The 24,156-nt window shown below is 42.3% G+C and overlaps 1 protein-coding gene across 1 annotated transcript in view; it reads left to right on the forward strand.

Annotated features, from left to right (window-relative positions):
* Positions 1–24,156, forward strand: part of LOC126336262 (dynein axonemal heavy chain 3) — a 1,127,841-nt gene that overhangs the window by 924,356 nt on the left and 179,329 nt on the right. The window contains exon 56 of the mRNA XM_049999758.1: positions 5,050–5,241. Coding sequence (XP_049855715.1) covers positions 5,050–5,241 — 192 coding nt within the window. The remainder of the gene's footprint in view (positions 1–5,049; positions 5,242–24,156) is intronic.

The raw sequence follows: 24,156 nt of genomic DNA on the forward strand, positions 1-24,156 counted from the left end.
GTCACTATTGATGCAAAACTTGGCAAATCTTCTGCAAGGTAGTTCAATCAGCTCAGAAGAGTGGACAAAATGCCATATAAAAACACTGAAGTCTGCATGGGACACTAATATTTAGTGAATAACAATCTTTTTCAAATATTTTCTAATATGGACAGTGCAAAAACTGTGAACAGCATGGTATTGCATGGCAAGATCGAAGATGGCGCAGACAATATGAAACAGGGTGGTATTTCACAGTCAAATAATAACCAGCATAAAGGGATTATGAACAGTAGGCATTTTCATTAACTGATTGTCAGATAATCTGCTTTAACTGATTATCACATATTCTCCTTAGGTATTGTCGTCTCTCACTGACAAAAATAACAACTTGGAATATGTGATTCGAAAACTGCAGGTACCACTAGTGATTATATACAGTTATCTTACCTCAACAAGTATGTGCAATAATTGACATTTATGCTGATAGCCATGGGTGATGAATTGCCTCTGAACTTTGAAGTATGTGTAGATGTGAGATCAACAGCATTGTAAAATGTCTTTCTTGCAGGGACAAATGACATAGCAAAGGATGATCCAAAAGATATTGTGTTTTCCTTTAAACAGAGGCTGCAAAAATTCAGACACATGAATGTGAGCACTTTTTTCTGTACCCTACTGTTTTTATACCACGACCTGCACAAGTGGCCCTCTGTGAAAAAGGAAGTAGAAAAAAAGGAAAAGTCTGGGCAAAATGTATACAGAGGCTTTAAAAATACAACATACATTGATAAAAGCACACTAGGAAGATGATTTCATATGGCACATAGTTTATACATCAACAGATTGGGAAAGACCTTTGTTAGTCATAAGATCTCAGATATAGTTCTATGAAATCAAATGTGCAGCACGGTATTAAGCAAGTTATACCTTTGAAAGACAAAAGTGATGTGTCTCTAGAATTTAGCTTGTGACTCTACCAAGACCAAGAGCAATGACGAAAATTCTTTTTCAGCATTTGAGCAGTTCCAACTTAGCCAATTACAGTGTGCATAAGTTGGATATGCCACATTAAGACGAATGTTTGCTTGAGAAAGAAAGCATTGATAAAAATAATTAAAAACTGGAAAATCGACAATGGAATATCACAATATTATGAGAAGGATAATTCCTACTTACCACATAGCAGAGATGCTGAGTCACAGATAGGCACAACAAAAAGACCATCAAAAAGCAATCTCTTAATCAATAAAGCATTCATCGGAAATAAACAAAACACACACACACACACACACACACATACACACACACACACACACAAATACAACTCTCACACACACGACTACAATCTCTGGCTAGTTTCAATCAGAATCAGAATTTTTATTGTCCCATAACATGCAAACTCAAATCACAGATCTGATGTACTCGGGACTCGTCAACATTACATTTACATAACAATTTAATTTGTATATACGGTATTAAAAAACAATAATACAACACTCCAGTTTATATGTATTACGAAGTAATACATAACAACAGTCTTTATGTAGAGAACATAATTTTACCATCATTTATTTGACACAAAACTGCTAAGCTTAATTTACAGATGATGTTTCCTTGCTCAGACTTCCACGTCATCCTTCACAAATTCTTCTACGGAGTAATAACATTTCTCCACTAATAACTTGTGCAGCTTTGGTTTCAGTTGCCCTAGCTCCATGCTGTTTATTTGTTTCTTTTTTTAGCATGTTGTAGATTTTCTTGCCCATATATGCAGGGGTTTGTGCATATAACTTTAACCTGTGAGTAGGAAGCATGAAGTTTGTCTTATTCCTGGTGCTGTATCGATGCTTAAAATTGTCGACTGTGAATAACATACAGTTACTGTATACAAAAATAATCAGTTCATAGATGTACAAACAGGGGGCACTTAATATTTTTAGATTTCTTAACAGTGTGTGACAAGATTCTTTTGGTCCTGAGTTACACATATTTCTAACAATTGATTTTTGTAAATTTAATATTCTAATTATTTTACTTGTATTACCCCAAAAGATAACGTCATAAACAGCTTCAAAATAGCTGTGATAAACTACTTTTCTTATCTCCATGCTAGTTGAATATGACAAAATCTTCATAGCAAAGGTCAGGCTGTTTAACTTATTTGCTAAGTATTCTATATGTGAAGACCACGATAAATTTTGGTCCAAATTTATTCCTAAAAATTTAACACAATCTGATTCTTTCAGTTCCTGGTTTCTGCCAGTAATATGAATTTCATGTATCTTAGAGTTTTTAGTTTTAAACTGTAGAATTTTAGAACATGTTTTTTGCTCGAGTATCATGTCGTTTTTGGAAACCCAGAATCTACTCTGTAGGAATCAACTTGGATTCCGGAAACAGCAATCGCGTGAGACCCAACTCGCTTTATTTGTTCATAAGACCCAGAAATTATCACTCTAATAGGTCTGCCCCACAGTGTCCCCTACTCATGGTGTTATAGTCAAGTCGCTACATGCACGAGCGCGCGCGCACACACGCACACACACACATACATACAACACACACACACATACTCACACACACACACACACACACACACACACACACACACACACACATACACACACACACACACACTAGAAAGGGAAACGTAGCAGCCTATCAAATTGCATTTTCCTTACTTATTCTCTTCAAAATTCTCAGAAAACAAAAAGTTTCTCTGTTTTCATACAACTAATACATGTCCTGCACTAGGGAACCAAAGTTGAGTGTTATGTGGAGAATTTGTAACTCCTTGCGTACTTTGTTACTCTTGTGTGTGTGTGTGTGTGTGTGTGTGTGTGTGTGTGTGTGTGTGTGTGTGTCATCCTTACCTCATAAATACTTTCTGGTCATCATTCTTGAAGTTAATAACTTTTGTGGTCCTGCTATGTAGTGCCATATTTCCATGCCATTGGCCTTCTTCAACTTGTGGTAACATGCAGGTGCTGGAAGAGAGCTTCCGTCTGTCCAAAGTACATAAGCAGTTTGTGTCAACTCATCTATATTGTACATGCAGTGTTTCTCTTGCGCATCTCCAGTTTTGATAACGGATGAACGGCTTTATCTTATGTCATAGCCCATGACAGATTACAGCATACAAGATGCATTCCATAAGTAATGCCACCAAATTTATAAAAAAAACATTTATTGAATATATTTGTACAAATATTCAAAATTTTCAAAATAGCACCCTCTTGCGTCGATACACTTCTGGATGTGGGGTTTCCATGCCTGGAAGGCATCCAGGAACGCCTTCTTCAGAATGTCCTTTAGAGCTGATGTAACATCCGCCTGGATGCTTTCAATCGTGTCCCAATGTTTTCCTTTCATGACTCCTTTTAACCGAGGAAACAAAAAACAGTCAGCGGGAGCCAGGTCAGGACTGTAGAGAGGCTGGTGTCTCAGTCCTGGCCAGGAAGTCGTTGACAATGAAGGCGCTGTGACTCGGCGCGGTGTTGCATTGGCTGCGCGAGACCCTCCTTATCAGTCTTCTGAGCACTTCCAAGTAGAAAGCTGAGTTCACTGTAGTCCTCATAGGTACGAATTCATGGTGGACAATGCCTCTGATGTCAAAGAAGCCAATGAGCATGGTTTTGATCCTGGACTTGGTCATGCGTGCCTTCTTGGGACAGTCCGATGATAGGGTGTGACACACTGAACTCTGCCTTTTTGTCGCAGGGTCATATTCAGAAATCCATGACTCATCACCAGTGATATGTGAGTTAAAAAATGAGGATCATTTTCACACATTTCCAACATTTCTCGGCACTGAAGCACTCGCATATGCTTGTGTTCATCAGTCAACACTTTTGGGACGAGTTTGGCACACACCATTCTCACATTCAAATCTTTGGTCACAATGCGGAAAACGGTTGTTTTTGACACAGTTAGAGTTTGTGCTATCAATTGAAGGCTCAGCTGTCTATCAAAGTTCAAACAATCACACACACGCGTCACATTTTCTTCGACTTGTGCGGTCGGCGACCGTCCACTGCGAGGTTTGTCAGTGATCTCCTCTTGGTCCTACGTGAACGACTTGTGCCATCAGAAAACTCGTGATTTGGACAAGAAATCATTCCCAAAGGCATGCCGAAATAATGGAAACATTCGGTGGCGGACTTCCTAAGTTTAACACAATTTGATAGCGTACCATTGCTCTACAGAATGATCCATTGTGCTGTGTTACATAAACTCAAAACAGGGTTGACAGAAATGCACGTCCTGACTCTCTGGCAGCTTGCAGCTCAATGAGACAAAGAGCGTTTTGAAGCTAACACCCCACCTCCACTTAGCCCAGCCAGTTACAACACGCTGTGGTGTACTGTTGCGTCAGAAAAAAATTAGTCGCATTACTTATGGAATGCATTCTGTATACATGTATTGCTTTGCCGTAAGCAGACAAGAGAATGACAATTCTTAAAGTGATTTTTCTGTTGTTTATGATTGTTTAAATTCTTGCATGCACTGTTTTGCTCTGTGACATCCAAGTTACCATAACATCCAAGGAACATACACTCCACCACAGAAGGTGCCACTGTGCCTCGCTGATATCTGGAACTGACATGACTTACACTTAAACTACATATAATGAAACAAATGCACACAGTCGGATTTCTATGATTAACAGCTACATAAGCCGGCCACGGTGGCCATGCGGTTCTCGCACTGCAGTCCGGAACCGCGGGGCTGCTACGGTCGCAGGTTCGAATCCTGCCTCGGGCATGGGTGTGTGTGATGTCCTTAGGTTAGTTAGGTTTAAGTAGTTCTAAGTTCTAGGGCACTTATGACCTAAGATGTTGAGTCCCATAGTGCTCAGAGCCATTTGAACAGCTGCATAAACTACATTTTCACTTGTTATCATCTTTTGTTGACATAAGAGGGGAAAAGAGGAACGTATTATTCCTAAGAATCCCACATTACACCACGCAATATAAATCCTCGAATTTTGTAGTAAATACCATGAATAGACTTTGTGGTTATGTTGCCTTTCAGTGATTCTACTGCAGATTTCTTTTCTTTGCACAGGCTCTCTCTGAAGAGATTCAAGCCAAAGAAAAGGTGGCTGCAGCAACAGAAGCAGAAATTGATACTGCAAGGAACCAGTATGTGCCTGTATCCAAACATTCTTCAGTTTTATTTTTTTCCATCTCTGAACTTGCAAATATTGATCCAATGTACCAGTACTCATTGGTATGGTTTTTAAATCTTTATGTCCAGGTAAGTAATAATACAAAATTGTACACAGAAACATAAGTAAGTGGCAATACTAGTAGCAACACACACCTTTGGAATCAGTCACATGTCAGGAAAGGTTGTTTTGAAAGGCAGTAAGACCGTGTGCATTGAGGGTGTAAATGCACATTGGAGGTGGCATCAACAGTGACAAGAAGGGCAGTAAAGGGACAGGAAGTGTGGACAGTTAGTATTGAGGACAGTTCCTGTCTTTTGTGCAGGGGAGGTAGGTTGCAAGTAATTTTAAAAAGTATGGTGTTGGTTAGCAGTGCAGGGAGCTTACGGAGATTAGGCAAAACAGTGCTATTAGATATTTGTGTCTTATACTAGTTAGGTGCTGCGTTGACAATGTGGATTCCCCCCCCCCCCCCCCCCCTCTCTCTGCACTAAACGGGAGATGCTGTGCAGTAGATAGGTTCATTTAAAAGGATACTAAGCTATTGGACAGAGGTCTTCTTCACATTTAGGAAACACACACACACACACACACACACACACACACACACACACACACACACACACACACACACACACACACACACGGACACGGACACGGACACTGCTATTTCTGTGTGCTGAGACCTGACTGAGGTGAGTAGCTATCTCGGCTGGTGGGAGTAGTGTTGTAACAAAAAAGAGTGTTAGTGGCAATGAAGAGGAAGGGGACAGCTGGGGGCTGGGGATGGATGCTGTAGTGAGCAGAGACATTGTGGGGATGAGGTGTTGGACTGGTAAGTGCAGCGAATGGAAGCTGTATTGGAGGGGGAACACAAAAGTGGCAATGACTATACATGTGCCTGTGGCTACAGAATGCATGCATGAGTCTTGAATGGGAACTGGTAAGAGATAGACACAGGTGGAAGACAATGACTACTGGAAGTTGGCATCAGGAAGGTCAGAGAAACGAATGCCTGTGATAGGACTGGAGGAGACAATAGTGGGAGGATGTGTGGAACAAGTCTTGTATCGTGTTCTGCTGCAGGGATATTTGTCATGGTCTAGCAATGTAAGGGATACCAAATTTGTTATAAAAGTCAGTAAATTACTCAATGGACAGTATTTTTCAGTATAGGTATTTCGTTCATTCCGAAAGTATTGAATCGTGATGTCATCGTCTAGATGTGAGTTGACTGTAATCTGAATCCATTTTAGCAAATTAATAGTTTCTTTCAGGTGAAAAAACTTTATTCATTATGAAATACCAGTTCTTGAGGTTTATTCAGAATAGGAAATGTTAATTAGTAATTGCAGACCATAATTTATCTGTTTAATATAAAGGTTTATTGAATTTTATGTGCTTGAAAAAGCGTGAATTTATGTGCGGCTTTTACTCTGAGACGATTTATCACTTAGACTGCTAAAAGTGCACATGTACAGCTTGCTGACCTGCGTGGTGAATTTTATTTTTTGTGATTTTGACCTGAATGCAGCCAAATCCAGTTTCATTTATTCTTTACAGGAGATAAACACATCATGTTATTACAAAAGAGTCGTTTAGCCCATTAAGGAAAACTAGAACCTGTGGGCTCGATTTGAAATACGTTACACGCTAGTGCATGATTAAGCTGTCCAGTGAATTGCGTACAATAATTGCAAATGCATTTGGACTTAATGCACAAAGTTGGAAATTAATTTTGAGACAAGTTGTGATTTTGATGATAATGAACCAAAAGATTATTCAAAATATCGAGGTTCTATTTTAATTGAGATACATATCACTTTATTGTTCATGTTGCTAGCAACACTGTAATGCAGATTAATTAATTCATTAGAACTATTTGCAATTTAATAAGTCCCATTACACATACAAACTGTTACACAAAATTTGCTGACCACATGAGAGTATGAGAGTGATTTTATTTCCAGAAATGCCAATAAACCAGTGGTTTAAAAAGTTAAATTACTAACTGTTGTGTAACTTCATTGATGATCCCACTCCACTACTGAACGTGCTGTATCGTGTCTCTTCACAAGAGATCACGAGAGGCCGGGATAAACAAGAAGACTAAAGAAGAGGCATTGGTATAACGGGACAATGGATTGGGGGACAGGTGATTAGAGGTGAGCAAGGATATTGCTTACATTAGGTGGGTGGTGGAAAACCACTGTAGGAGCGATGGGGAGGATAATCAGAAGGATATTTCTCATCTCAGGGCACAACAAGAGGTAGTGGGAACCCTGGAAGTGGGTTTGATTCAGTGGCTCCAGTTCTGGGTGGCACTGAGTCACCAAAGGAGTGCTGCTTTCTGACAGGACAGTGGGTATGTGAGGGATTGCAGGTGACTGGGTTGAACAGGGGCAGGGGATCTGTTTCTGAAGAAGTTGGAGAGGGTAATTATTAAAGGCTACAGGGAGATGGTTGACATTTAAAAAGGGACTGTTCGTCACTTCAAGTGTGACAACCACAGGTGGTTAGGATCTGTGGAAGGGATTCTTTGGTGTAAAATGGATAGCAGCTGTTGAAGTGGAGGCATTGTTGGAGTTTAGTAAGTCTGATGAAGACAGGGGTACTCATTTAATCATCTGTTAGATGGAAGTCAACATCAAGGTAGGTTGCTTGTCAGGCAGGGGAGGACAAGATGTAGTGAATAAGAGAGAAGCTGCTGAGAAGGAATGTGGCTTGGGTGTCCTCACCATTAGTCCAGATCATTATGATATCATCAGTGAATCCATACCAGGTGAGTGACATGGGAATGTGGGTGGCTAGGAAGTATCCTTCTAGATCACCTGTGAAAAGTTTGATGTAGGATGGTGCCATACTGGTGACCAGTGCTGTTCTGCAAATTTATTTGTGGGTGATGCCTTCAAATGATAAGTAATTGTGGGTGAAAATATAGTTGGTCAGGGTTCCCAAGAAGGAAACTGCAGGTTTGCAATCAGTCAGCTGTAGGGAAAGTTTGTTTTCAGTGGCATAAGTGCATGCGCATTTGGGGTGTAAATGCACATGGAGGTGGCATCAATAGTGGTGAGCTGGGCACGGGGTGGTAAAGGGACAGTAAGTGTGGATAGTCAGTAGATGAAACGGTTTGTGTCTTTTAGACAGGGTAGGTAGCTTACAAACAATATTGGGAAGCATGGTGTAAGTAGCAGAGCAGGGAGCAGTAGGGGTTAGGAGTACAATCGACTTCAGTGAGAGGGTTGACTTGATCTACGTATTTCAGGAAGGACAGAAGATTGTGCTAGATTTATTGAATGGGACTACTGTGGCAGGGCCTGCATGTGGATGTGTCTGACAGCTGGCAGAGTCTCTCTGCCAGTTAATTCTGTTGTCATAAGCTGGATTAGAAGTTTGAGATCACTTTTTAAGTGATGTATTGCATTTCTTTTTGTCGATGTGAGATCAGTGTCCCTGTTGAAGATTTGGGGAAAGATAGTGATGCAAGTTAGAGGTTGGAAGTTCTGGAAAGTTATCATGGGATGATTTGCAGCAACTGTGATTGGATTGTTGACAGCTGGAGGAGTAGATTTGGTAAGACAGGGTTGTATCATGGATTTAGGTCTAGTCCAGTTGGTAAGGTTGGTGGCAAAAATGTGTTTAGCAAATACAGCGTGATTTAATGTGGGAGTGGGGCAAAAGCTGAGACCTTTGGAGAGAACTTATTCTTTTGCAGCACTGAGGGTATTGGAGCACAGTTTCGTAACTGTTTTGCAGGTCTTTTTATGCTCTGGCTTGTGTAGGGTAGTGGAAGAAAATTCTGATGATGTGACAGATGTAGTAGTCCCACAAAGTATAGCTTTCAGACACATCCAACTACAAGCCCTGCTGCAGCCTAAAATCCTTGTTCTGTCCCAGAACCTTTCACCTGAATCACTACAACCCCACACTCCTACTTTCTATATGCTTGCTATAACACATAAATCCATTCACCCATTGTTGCTTGATACTGCATACATAAACAGAATGTCTGCCCTTATGCACCAATGCCTGCAGCCTATTACTTCTAACTTATCCTCCTGTACAAAAGACACTAACTGTTTCCTCCACTGACTCCACACAGCTCCTGTTCCCTTACCACCTGGTGCCCTGCACATCACTGTCAATGGCACCTCCCTGTATACTTACATCCCCAATGCGCATGTTTTCACTTTGACTGAAAACAACATTTCGCAACAGCTTACTGACATAAAACCTACATTCCATTCCAAGATGCCACAGCCAAGTGGATTCTCACCCACAGTTTATTTTCCTTTGAAGGCATAATTTACAAGTCTGCAGAACAGCATTGGGCACATGTATGGCACCATCATGTGCAACCTATTTCATGGGCGATTTAGAGGAATACTTCCTAGCCACCCACAATCCTGTATCAGAAACCTTTTTCAGATTCATTGTGGACATCTTCACAATAGGGACCAAGGCTGTGGATAGCCTATCCACATTCCTACAAAATCTTAATACCTTTTCCCTCATTCACTTGAGCTTGCCCGTTGCCACTCGATGAGATACCTTGCTCGCTGTCGACTTCCACTTGACACATGATTCTGTCAGTACCCTCATCTACTTCTAGACTACCAGCCATGAACAAAATCACCATTTCACCAGCCACCAGCAATTCCATATCGAGAACTCCTTTGATGGATGGATGGATTCAAAATCATTGGGCACCAAACAACTTGGTCATTAGCATCCTTTCAAAGGTTCGAGTTGTTGGTGAATGAGTGGTACCCTTGTTGAAATGGAGATCTAAGGTCATATATTAATAGCAACAGCAATACAAAATGTGACATACAAATGTCAATAGATTTAGTCATGCCATTGTCACATGTTAAAAGAATCAATTAAACAGAAAAACTCTTAGAAGAAGGCTAGTTGATCATGGAACTGAAAAGATCAGCCAGCCACTAAAAACATATTAAAATCTCCATCCAATTAAATTGGACAGGAGTCCTGATGCCAAATGAAATGTCAACAGTCATCTGCTGTTGGTTCATCATCACCTAAAATAGGGGGTAAGTCCTTTAGCAGACCAAAAGCTTCCCTTCTAACAAGCATACAAAACACAGGACATCAAAATATGATGCAGTGTGAATGTGACACCACAAACGCTCCATTCCAGTGAGTCTTGGCACAAACGATGTGTGTGTGTGTCATTGGACAATGGCTGATATAAAGGTAAGTGAGGATCACTTCGTCCATTTGTGGAGTTTGAAAGGATGTGTGCCATGGATAAATAGTCAGTTTGACTAAACACAGTTTGTTGTTACCCACTTTCAGCCACTGCCGTTCCCACTCAGCCAACACTTGCTTTGTCACCAGTGACTCTACAGGCTCTAGACAGATGTAAAGTTGAGGTGTGGTAGTTTTCTGATAGGCTGCTTTCACTACTCTGTCGTCTTCATCATAATCCTTGATTCCTATGAATCCATGGAGCTAGCAGAAGGCCATCTCTTTCTTCTGCTTATGCAGGAGATCGACAGTGTATTGGAGATGTGCTGGAAAAATTTGCTGAAAAGTCTGCAGAGCAATAGGGTATCAGTCCAGACAAGATACCTATCTCCACCAAGAAATGCCACGTGCTCCAGTGCCTACTTAGCCACTCGCAGCTCTGCATAGTATGCTGAGACGTGGCTCAGTAGGCAGAGTTTAGTGACAAAATTTGAGAAGATAACAGAGCACCCAAATTGTCCCCCCTGCTTCTATCGACTGATAAAAACCAGCATGTGGTGTGGATACTTTGGTAAATGCAACTTTAAAAAAAAAAAAATTAAAACTAAAGCTGGAGTGGTGAGCTTGTTATACTACATCATGCCCAAGTTAAGAATGGGGCTGTCAGTCATCCAGGGAGCAGATTTACTCCATTCCAGCTTAAGAATTGATATGTCTGATACACCAAGTTGTCCAAGATATTCCTTCTCACATACAAAATAAGGCTCAGTAGCCTTGTGGCTGTTAAACCTCCATGCTATGAGTGGTGCAGCTCTGACATCGACAGAAGTATTGTAAGAGATGCACTGCACTTTATATACATGTCACACCATGAGTAGTTCTCACAAGATGGGTTCTGTAGAATGTGACTGAGCTAGACTGATCTCCTCCCCAGGTCTTATCACTAAGTTGTTTTAAAATGTTTAGGGTCTTTAGGCATCTACATTCCAAGTCACAGAGGTGTGGCAGCTGTGTTATCCTCTGATGAAAGACGAGGTCTGAGAAATTTATTGGACTTTTAAATTATAAGGTGCTTCTCCTCGGCTGGAGTTTTTGATAGGGAAAGCATTTATATGAACAATTGAAATGAACACACACTGCTTTTTCTGTGGAGAACTTAGAACTAGTGGTATCAACCCATTTGCTCACCCAATTAAGTGTCAGCAGTAGTTGGCATGTAATAGTCATGAGACTGGAGAAAGGACACAATATCACAAAGTTATCCACAATTAAGGAATAACTGCCTAGATTCCTCTTTACGGAAGAGGTACTATTAATCACTATAGCGAAAAGGATAATGATCAGAATTCTACCCTTAGGAACACCATTCCCTTGAGTTAGCGCCGATACTGGAAATATCCTCTATGGAGGAAGGACTGTGACAACATGGGGTGATTCCAGGAAAACCCCATTCATGCAGCTGACAGTAGATGTTGAGCCTACAAATGGTATCACTGTCTTCCTCCAAGTCGAGAAATATACTAATAAACTGCCGTATGTCTAGGAATGATTCTTGTATTGCACCCTCTAATTGGAGAAGATTGTCAATAGTAGACCAGTAATTTCCAAATTGCAAAAGTCAGAACAAACCAATGGTTTTGAGAGCCCACACTAGGCATTTGTTTGGCATCCATTCGAGGGTCTTTCCTACACTGCTAGTGAGCACAACTTTCCTTTGACTATCTGGAGATAACCTGTCCTTCCCTAGCCTTAGAAATGGGATCAGAGTGGCCTCCCAGCTCAGATCCACATAATAGCTCTCAGACTATATTTGACTGAAGAGCATAGGAGGAACTCTTTTGCCTCCATTGGTAGGTGTCGTTAACATGCCATATTAAATCCTATCAGGGCGTGGAGAAATATCATGAGTAGCAGTTAGTGCTGACTGTAGTTCTCACATGAAGAAAGGGCAATTTTATGACTCTGGCAGTTGTCTTCTCCCTTTTTCTTCATTTGTTCCCTCTGTTGGTGGAATCAAGGACTGATGAAATAAGTGGAAGTGAAATCACAAAAGTGTTTTGCCAATGCCTGTGCTACTTCTGTAGCTGCTGTTTGAACACCAACCACTGTTTAGTATGCCAATTATTGGGCCTGGACGTTCGGTCCCTGATATCTTCTGAACTAACTCCCACACCCTCACTGCTTGTGTGAAATTGCAAATGGACATTAAAATTTCTCTCCATGCCTTGTGTCTGCTCTCCTAAATGAGTCACCTACAAGTACCTTTAGCCTCAACGGCTGAAACACTGTAAGGTTGTCTCCACTTACAAGGTGACGCCACCAATTGTGAAATTCAGATTCGATTCATACTGCGCATAATAAAAGCTCATGGCCAGAGGTGTAATGTGGCAAAGCACCAAGATGCACTTCTCAGCTGTTGTCGAGAAAATCGAGTTAAAAGAAACCATTTCGGTGAAATACTTTCTACGATTAGTAATTTTCTACAGCGGCATGGTGCAGCGGTAAGCGCTCGGGTTCGTAATCCGAAGATTGCCGGATCGAATCTCGCGCCATGCAACCATTTTTTTCAGTATTTGTTTTTTGTTATTCAAATGTATATGCATCAAACCTGACAAACGTTAGAACAATTTTTCAGAATGTCAATCAGGTGTGTTTCCCAACAGATAATTTAAAAAACAATTGTTCTTGTAAAAAAGCATCGTTTATCAGATGTGCTCGATGTCGTGCTGTTTTCTTCTTTCCATGTTTTTGTGATAACTATCACTCTGATTCGTGCAATACTCCAGGTACTTATGGTCACCAATTGTTAATTATGTGCGACTGTATACCGAACTAATCAATAAATTGTATCCACTTGAATATTACTTGTGATATTGTGTTTTATTTCAAGTATTATTTTTCCATGACAAACGACTTTCAAAAACTTATTATATGCATAATTGTTGCAACTGATTGCCGGGAAATGTATATATAACAAAGATTGTGTCTGTGTATGTGCGGATGGATCTGTGTGTGTGTGCGAGTGTACACCTGTCCTTTTTTCCCCCCTAAGGGAAGTCTTTCCGCTCCTAGGATTGGAATGACTCCTTACCCTCTCCCTTAAAACCCACATCCTTTCATCTTTCCCTCTCCTTCTCTCTTTCCTGAAGAAGCAACCATTGGTTGCGAAAGCTAGTAATTCTGTGTGTGCGTGTTTGTGTGTTTTGTTCATTGTGCCTGTCTGCCGGCGCTTTCCTGCTTGGTAAGTCTTGGAATCTTTGTTTTTAATATATTTTTTCCCATGTGGAAGTTTCTTTCTATTTTATGTATATATAAACCTGTCCTATGCACCCTCCCACCACCACCTACTCCAGTCCTGTAACCCGGAAGGTGTACACGATCAAAGGCAGAGCCACGTGTGAAAGCACCCACGTGATTTACCAACTGACCTGCCTACACTGTGACACTTTCTATGTGGGAATGACCAGCAACAAACTGTCCATTCGCATGAATGGACACAGGCAGACAGTGTTTGTTGGTAATGACGATCACCATGTGGCTAAACATGCCTTGGTGCACGGCCAGCACATCTTGGCACAGTGTTACGCCGTCCGACTTGGCACAGTGTTACACCGTCCGGGTTATCTGGATACTTCCCACCAACACCAACCTATCCAAACTCCAGAGATGGGAACTTGCCCTTCAATATATCCTCTCTTCTCGTTATCCACCAGGCCTCAATCTCCGCTAATTTCAAGTTGCCGCCACTTATACCTCACCTGTCATTCAACATCATCTTTGCCTTTGCACTTCCGCCTCGACTGACATCTCTGCCCAAGCTCTTTGCCTTTAAATATGTCTGCTTGTGTGTGTGTGTGTGTGTGTGTGTGTGTGTGTGTGTGTGTGTGTGTGTGTGTGTGTGTGTGTGCGCGCATACCTATCCTTTTTTCCCCCTAAGGTAAGTCTTTCTGCTTCCAGGATTGGAATGGCTCCTTACCCTCTCCCTTAAAACCCACATCCTTTCATCTTTCCTTCTCCTTCCCTCTTTCCTGACGAAGCAACCGCCGGTTGCAAAAGCTCGTAATTTTGTGTGTGTGTTATTTTATTGGGCCTGTCTACCGGCGCATTCCCGCTTGGTAAGTCTTGGAATCGTTGTTTTTAATATATTTTTCCCATGTGGAAGTTTCTTTCTATTTTATTTACATCATTAATTTGAACCCAGCAATTACGTTTGTTATTGTCACTGTTGCATTTCTAAATCTTTTCTATCATCTTACTTTCTCTTTTTGTTTGTACAAGTAGTTTCACTTTGTATTCATCTTCCGTTTTTCCGTAATCTACCATACATTTTATCCTCCCTAATTATACTGAATAATATGTAATTTACTTCCAAACCATAACCTAAAAACTTTTAACGCTTTCAACATTACCGCTGCTATAAAATCCACTGTTCCAAGTTACAAACATTTCGTGTAAACTCGTGAATACTATTTCGCCGCTTCAGTTCCTTTCACCCATTAAACAACCATCTCAGCTATTTCCAACAACTTTCGTTTTATTTCCATTTCCGTTTTTCCCACATAACCGATCATTTTTTAGCAGCTCCCCACAGGTTTGAACGTTATTATTTATTCCTCAAACAATTGTTAGCTTAACTTTCATAATCTGCTAGTACATAACCAGTCCTTTGAATACATTTACACGCAGTTTTTTCGCAATTTTCCTGAATTTCCCCACCATTTAACGTGTTTTGGAGACAACACAACTACCTAACCATCACACCAACCTAAGTTCAGCACAGGATCGATATAGCTCATCTCAAACCAACACTTTTTCGACTTTTTTCACACCTTTATCTATATATATATTCACTTTAACCTCATGTTACCCTTTCCACCTCCTAATACCATGTCAACCTCACAACATCCCTACAACGACCCCATTAAATTTTATTTACATTCCCTCCGCAAACATGCCTTCACCCTAGCCAGATTACGCTCCCATATTTTATTTACTCAGGCTTGTCTGACATATGGCATTACCCCCAAAGGCCTCACACTTAAAGTTCCCATCTCTGGCCGCAATCCTTCTTTCCATCAATCGGTATCCAGTTCCAAACTGCACAATCCATAGCCCTCATGCGCCTAATCCTTCACCTATACATCGACTCGGCCAATGAACACACCCGTCAACTCCTATCCCAAATCAAAGTCCTCAATCTTTCCTCTCCCACATCCACACCGGCTGTTCATAGCATCCTCCTACAGGCCAACCGCAAATTAGAACAGCATGCCACCCTCCACCTCAAAAAACTATCCAATCTCCTGGTTTCCCACCTCCAGAAAGGCAACTCACTCACCCTCCACAACCTTTCCAACAAACCTCAACCTCCTCTCATTGCACACAGACCCAGTTTCTCCCATCTACTCAATCTCCCACTTCCAGCGCCCGCCGCGGTGCTCTCGCGGTTCTAGGCGCGTAGTCTGGAACCGTGCGTCTGCTACGGTCGCAGGTTCGAATCCTGCCTCGGGCATGGATGTGTGTGATGTCCTTAGGTTAGTTAGTTTTAAGTAGTTCTAAGTTCTAGGGGACTGATGACCACAGCAGCTGAGTCCCATAATGCTCAGAGCCATTTGAACCATTTGAACCCACTTCCAGCTCCACTCCCCCCAACACCTCAAAATTCTAGTCAACACAGTCTGGAACCACAACACCCCAATTCAGTAGTTAACCTTTCCTCCAAACCTCTCTCCTAATCCGAAACCTCTGTCCTATCCAAAGGCCTCACCTTCAGCCCCAGTCCCAGATTCAACCAAACTGCCCTTGTCAAAGATTTACTGTCCTACACTCGTAGTCTCTGCTGGAAATATCACTTTGCCACGAAGAAAAATAATCCTGATCCCACTCCTAATGATCCAACCCCCCAAGACACTATCCAAATTGAACCCTGCCTGGAACAGTTCCGTCCTCCATCACAGCGGGACCCACCTCCTCTTCCTCAAAATCACCCTCTCCAAACCTTCCAGGAATTTCTCACTTCCAGCCTTGCCTCTCAATCTTTCTTGAAAAACCTTAATCCTACTCCCAACATCACCACAGCTGAAGCCCAGGCTATCCGTGATCTGAAAGCTGACCGATCCATCATCATTCTTCCGGCTGACAAGGGTTCCACGTCCGTGGTACTTGATCGTCGGGGGTATGTGGCTGAGGGACTGCGTCAGCTTTCAGACAAGTCTACATACAGAGTTTGCCAAGGTAATCCCATTCCTGATGTCCAGGTGGAGCTTCAAGGAATCCTCAGAACCTTAGGCCCCCTACAAAACCTTTCACCTGACTCCATCAAACTCCTCACCCCGCCAACACCTCGCACTCCTACCTTCTACCTACTTCCTAAAATTCACAAACCCAAACATCCCAGCTGCCCCATTGTAGCTGGTTACCAAGCCCCCACAGAACGTATCTCTGCCTACGTAGATCAACACCTTCAACCCATTACATGCAGTCTCCCATCCTTCATCAAAGACACCAACCACTTTCTCGAACGCCTGGAATCCGTACCCAGTCTGTTACCCCCGGAAACCATCCTTGTTACCATTGCTGCCTCTTCCCTATACACGAATATCCCGCACGTCCAGGGCCTCGCTGCAATGGAGCGCTTCCGTTCACGCCGATCACCTGCCACCCTACCTAAAACCTCTTTCCTCGTCACCTTAGCCAGCTTCATCCTGACCCACAACTTCTTCACTTTTGCAGGCCAGACATACCAACAATTAAAGGGAACAGCCATGGGTACCAGGATGGCCCCCTCGTATGCCAACCTATTTATGGGTCGCTTAGAGGAAGCCTTCTTGGTTACCCAACCCTGCGAACCCAAAGTTTGGTACAGATTTATTGATGACATCTTCATGATCTGGACTCACAGTGAAGAACAACTCCTGAATTTCCTCTTCAACCTCAACTCCTTTGGTTCCATCAGATTTACCTGATCCTACTCCAAATCCCATGCCACTTTCCTTGATGTTGACCTCCATCTGTCCAATAGCCAGCTTCACACATCCGTCCACATCAAACCCACCAACAAGCAACAGTACCTCCATTATGACAGCTGCCACCCATTCCATATCAAACGGTCCCTTCCCTACAGCCTAGGCCTTCGTGGCAAACGAATCTGCTCCAGTCCTGAATCTCTCAACCATTACACCAACAACCTGAAAACAGCTTTCGCATCCTGCAACTATGCTCCTGACCTGGTACAGAAGCAGATAACCAGAGCCACTTCCTCATCCCCTCAAACCCAGAACCTCTCACAGAAGAACCCCAAAAGTGCCCCACTTGTGACAGGATACTTCCTTGGACTGGATCAGACTCTGAATGTGGCTCTCCAGCAGGGATACGACTTCCTAAAATCCTGCCCCGTAATGAGATCCATCCTTCATGAAATCCTCCCCACTCCACCAAGAGTGTCTTTTCGACGTCCACCTAAGCTTCGTAACCTCTTGGTTCATCCCTATGAAATCCCCAAACCACCTTACCTACCCTGTGGCTCCTACCCTTGTAACCGCCCCTGGTGTAAAACCTGTCCCATGCACCCTCCCACCACCACCTACTCCAGTCCTGTAACCCGGAAGGTGTACACGATCAAAGGCAGAGCCACTTGTGAAAGCACCCACGTGATTTACCAACTGACCTGCCTACACTGCGAAGCTTTCTGTGTAGGAATGACCAGCAACAAACTGTCCATTCGCATGAATGGACACAGGCAGACAGTGTTTGTTGGTAATGACGATCACCCTGTGGCTAAACATGCCTTGGTGCACGGCCAGCACATCTTGGCACAGTGTTACACAGTCCGGGTTATCTGGATACTTCCCACCAACACCAACCTATCCGAACTCCGGAGATGGGAACTTGCCCTTCAATATATCCTCTCTTCCCGTTATCCACCAAGCCTCAATCTCCGCTAATTTCAAGTTGCCGCCACTCATACCTCACCTGTCATTCAACATCATCTTTGCCTCTGCACTTCCGCCTCGACTGACATCTCTGCCCAAACTCTTTGCCTTTAAATATGTCTGCTTGTGTCTGTATATGTATGGATGGATGTGTGTGTGTGTGTGTGTGTGTGCGCGCGCGCGAGTATATACCTATCCTTTTTTCCCCCTAAGGTAAGTCTTACTGCTTCTGGGATTGGAATGGCTCCTTACCCTCTCCCTTAAAACCCACATCCTTTCATCTTTCCTTCTCCTTCCCTCTTTCCTGACGAAGCAACCGCCGGTTGCGAAAGCTCATAATTTTTTGTGTGTGTTTGTGTGTTATTTTATTGTGCCTGTCTACCGGCGCTTTCCCGCTTGATAAGTCTTGGAATCTTTGTTTTTAGTATATATATATATATATAGAAAGAAACTTCCACATGGGAAAAATATATTAAAAACAAAGATTCCAAGACTTACTAAGCAGGAAAGCGCCGGCAGACAGGCACATGAACAAAACACACAAACACACACACACACCATCGAAGGTATAGGCACCTGTGATCTACCAACTAATTTACAACCACTGTGTTTGTGTGTTTTGTTCATGTGCCTGTCTGCCGGCGCTTTCCCGCTTGGTAAGTCTTGGAATCTTTGTTTTTAATATATATATATATATTTGTGTGTGTGTGTGTGTGTGTGTGTGTGTGTGTGTGTGTGTGTGTGTGTGTGTGTGTTTACCGCTGTGCCACGACGCTGTAGAAAATTACTAGTCGTAGAGAGTATATCACCGCAACGGTTTCTTTTACCTCGATTTTCTCGACAATGGCTGAGAAGTGCATCTTGGTGCTTTGCTACATTACACCTCTGGCCATGAGCTTTTATTATGCGCAGTATGAATTGAATCTGAATTTCACAATTGGCGGCCTGCCCTTGTTAGTCTGTTCCTGAACCTACTTAATGCAGCATGCCAGTATCTAATTGCTAAATGACATTCCTCATTCCACCATGGGATGTCTTTTCTTCTAGGTTGGTCATAAGTTGTAAGAATGGGGGAATCAGCAGCAAGGGACATAATATTTGTGTTCTGTTACACCCACACCTGGTTGCTATCACAGTGTGGGAATATGCCCACTTGGCTGTATAGTTGCCAGTTCGGCCAACTGATCATCCAGTTAGGTGGCCTCCATTCTCTGCACTTTAATTGCTGCTGGATGAAGCCAGCTGCGTAAGTGGTCGGAGTGTAAAGTCTTAACCACTTGCCACATAACAGTACCTGTGAGGGTAGGACTTCATAGGATGAGATCTCTAGCAGACAGTGACACAACAGCCATGCAAAAGCACATCATATTCCCTGTACAAAGTATACAGATGTTCTCTGATAGTAGCAGTCTCTCAACTGCCCGACCCTTGGGGTAGACAGTAGAAGAGCCCCAGAGCACATGGTGTGCAATGATATCACCACATAACAAGAATGGGTGGGGGAGTTGATGCTCAAGATCAGTAAGTGCTGTGCCATCATGGGGTTTCTGTGGTGGGATACAGCCTAGCCACCCACAGTTGTAAAAGCTACAGTGATGAGCTGTCCCTCTTCAAATATGCCGAGGGTCTGCCTGAGGCCTTCACAGGTCATAACTACCCTCTCAAAAGTCACATGCCATCCCTCTCATAGCCACTGTCCAGCCACAGAAGAGGCCTGTCATGTGACTCAGCACCATCCAGAATTGGAGCAACTGGACCAAATCCTTTTCCTCTCATCATGCTCTGAAATGATAAGTATCCTTTCCACTATCCTCCCCATCACTCCCACAGCAGTATTACACTGCCCAACTAACCTCCACAATACCCTTGTCCATGCCTATTCCACCTGTCTCCCAACCATTACCCCATGGCACATATACCTGCAACAGACCTAGATACAACAACTGTCTCATACATCCTCCCACTTCCATCTACTCAATTTCTAGCACAGGCATTATCTACCCCTTCGAAGGTATAGGCACCTGTGATCTACCAACTAATTTACAACCACTGTGCCACTTTCTACATGTGGTTGACAGCTAACATGCTGCTCAAGAGTATATTCTTCCCTGTAATTGACTGTTTCAGAGCCTGCACTATCCAACACCAGGTTCTCTGAACTGTGCAGGTGGGGACTCTCCCTGCAGCATGTCCTTCTTTGATTTTCTACATCTACATCTACATGGATACTTTGCAAATCACATTTAAGTGCCTGGCAAAGGGTTCATCGAACCATTTTCACAATTCTCTATTATTTCAATGTCGTATAGCACGGAAAGAATGAACACCTATATCTTTCCATACGCACTCTAATTTCCCTTATTTTATTGTGGTGATCGTTCCTCCCTATGTAGGTCAGTGTCAACAAAATATTTTCACATTCGGAGGAGAAAGTTGGTGATTGGAATTTTGTTAAAAGATTCCATCACAACGAAAAATATCTTTCTTTTTTTATGATGTCCAGCCCAAATCCTGTATCATTTCTATGACACACTCTTCCATATTTCGTGATACAAAATATGCTGCTTTTCTTTGAACTTTTTCAATGTACTCTGTCAGTCCTATCTGGTAAGGATCCCACACCGTGCAGCAGTATTATAAAAGATGACAGACAAGTGTAGTGTAGGCAGTTTCCTTAGTAGGTCTGTTAATTTTCTAAGTGTCCTGCCAATAAAATGCAGGCTTTGGTTAAACTTCCCCACAACATTTTGTATGTGTTCCTTCCAATTTAATTTGTTTGTAATTGTAATATTTAGGTATTTAGTTGAATTTATGGCTTTTAGATTAGACTGATTTATCGTGTAACCAAAGATTAACGAGTTCCTTTTAGCACTCATGTGGATGACCTCACACTTTTCGTTATTTAGGATCAACTGCCACTTTTCGCACCATTCAGATACTTTTTCTAAATCGTTTCGCTGTTTGTTTTGATCTTCTGATGACTTTATTAGTTGATAAACAACAGCGTTATCTGCAAACAACTGAAGACGGCTGCTCAGATTGTCTCCCAAATAATTTATATAGATGAGGAACAGCAAAGGGCCTATAACACTACCTCGGGGAATGCCAGAAATCACTTCTGTTTTACTCAATGACTTTCTGTCAATAACTGTGAACTGTGGCTGCTCTGACAGTAAATCACAAATCCAGTCACATAACTGGGACGATATTCTGTATGAAAGCAATTTCACTAAAAGCCACTTGTGTGGTACCATGTCAAAAGCCTTCCGGAAATCCAGAAATGTGGAATCAATCTGAAATCCCTTGTCAATAGCACTCAACACTTCATGTGAACAAAGAGCTAGTTGTGTTTCAAAGGAACGATGTTTACTAAACCCATGTTGACTGTGTATCAATAGACGGTTTTCTTCTTGGTAATGTTTGAACACAATATGTGTTCCAAAATCCTGCTGCATACTGATGTTAACAATATGGGCCTGTGATTTAGTGGATTACTCCTACTGCCTTTCTTGAATATTGGTGTGATCTGTGCAACTTTCCAGTCTTTGGGTACGCATCTTTCATCGAGCGAACGGTTGTATAAGATTGTTAGGTATGGAATTAATGTATCAGCATATTCCGAAAGGAACCTAATTGATATACAGTCTGAACCAGTAGACTTGCTATTATTAAGTGATTTAAGTTGCTTCACTACTACAAGGATATTTACTTCTACTTTACTCATGTTGGCAGCTGTTCTCAATTAGAATTCTGGAATATTTACCTCGTCTTCTTTTGTGAAGGCATTTCGGAAGGCTGTGTTTAGTAACTCCGCTTTGGCAGCACTATCTTCGATAGAATCTCCATTGTTGTCATGCAGAGAAGGCATTCATTGTTTTTGCCACTAAGATACTTCACATACGACCAGAATCTCTTTGGATTTTCTGCAAGGTTTTGAGATAAAGTTTCGTTGTGGAAACTGTTATAAGCGTCTCGCATTGAAGTCCACACTAAATTTTGAGCTTCTGTCAAAGACCACCAATCTTGGGGTTTTGCATCTGTTTAAATTTGGCATGTTTGTTTCATTGTTTCTCCAACAGTGTCCTAACCCATTTTGTGTACCAGGGAGGATCAGCTCCATCGTTTGTTAATTATTTGATATAAATCTCTCAATTGCTGCTGATACTATTTCTTTGAATTTAAGCCACACCTGGTCTACACTTATATTATTAATTTGGAATGAGTGGAGATTGTCTCTCAGGAAGGTATGAAGTGAATTTGATCTGCTTTTTTGAATAGGTATATTTTTCAGTTATTTTTGGAGGATTTGGGGATTACAGTATTCAATCTCGCTACGACAAACCTGTGTTCACTAATCCCTGAATCAGTTTTGATGCTTTTTATTAACTCAGGATTATTTGTTGATTAACTCAGGTTTATTTGTTGCTAAGAGGTCAAGTGTGTTTTCACTACTGTTTACTATTTGCGTGGGCTCATGAACTAACTGTTCAAAATAATTTTCAGAGAATGCGTTTAGCACAATTTGGGATATTTTATACATACCTACGGAATTGAACATGTATTTTCACCAACATATCGAGGGTAAATTAAAGCCACCACCAACTATTATTGTATGAATCAGATCCATGTTTGAAATCAAACTCAAGTTTTCTTTGAACCTTTCAGCAACACTGTATCATCTGAATTGGGAGGTTGGTAAAAGGATGCAATTATTATTTTATTACAGTTGCCAGCAATGACCTCTGCCCATACTAACTCACAGGAAATACCTACTTCAGTTTCACGACAAGTTAAACTACTTCTGACAGCAACAAACACGCCCCGCCAATCATGTGTAGCCTATCCTTTCAGAACACTGTTAAGTTTTTCGTAAAACTTTTGGCTGAGCTTATATTGGGCTTTAGCCAGCATTCAGTGCCTATAACGATTGGAGAATCAGTGCTTTCTATTAGCACTTGGAGCTCTGGTACTTTCCCAACACAGCTCAACAATTTACAACTGTTATGCCAATGGTTCCTGTATCTACGTTCTTCCTGTGTTCAGCCTGCACCCTTTGTGACTGAAGCCCTTCTTGTGTTTCCCAAAGACCCTCTAACTTAAAAACTGCCCAGCCACACCACACAGCCTATGCTACCCATGTAGCTGCCTCATGCATATAATGGACACCTAATCTATTCAGTGGAACCCGAAACACAACCACACTTTGGCGAAAGTCGAGGAATCTGCAGCCTACAAGGTCGCAGAACCGCCTGAGCCTCAGATTCAGACCCTCCACTCGGCTCTGTACCAGAGGTCTGCAATCAGTCCTGGCGACTAGGCTGCAAATGCTCAGCTCTGCTTTCATCTTGCAAGCAAGACTGGCAGCCTTTACCACTTCTGTTAGCCGCTCAAAGCCAGAGAGAATCTCATCTGATCCAAAGTGACACATATAATTGGTACCGACGTGAGCAACCACCTGCATTTGGCTGCACCCTGTGCTCTTCATGGCTTTCGGGAGGACCTTTTCCACGTCTGGAATGACACCATCCGGCACACACATGGAGTGCACATTGGTTTACTCACCATTCTTGTCAGCCAAGTCCCTGAGGCGCCCCATAACATGCCTAATGTTGGAGCTCCCAATTTACCGTCCTGATCCCAACCTCCAATAGTCATTGTCCTCCACCTGTGTCTATCTCCTTCCTACCTCCCATTCAAGCCTCATGCACACATTCTGTTCCCAACACAGCTTCTCTTTGCTGCACTTAACAGCCCAACACCTCATCCCAACCATGCCTCTGCTCACTACAGCATCCCCCCCCCCCCCCCTCGCTCCCTGCTGATCCTACCCCTTCATCCTCCACTAACTCACTACCTCAGTCA

This window comes from Schistocerca gregaria, chromosome 2 (assembly GCF_023897955.1).
Source record: "Schistocerca gregaria isolate iqSchGreg1 chromosome 2, iqSchGreg1.2, whole genome shotgun sequence".
NCBI classification, from domain to species: domain Eukaryota; kingdom Metazoa; phylum Arthropoda; class Insecta; order Orthoptera; family Acrididae; genus Schistocerca; species Schistocerca gregaria.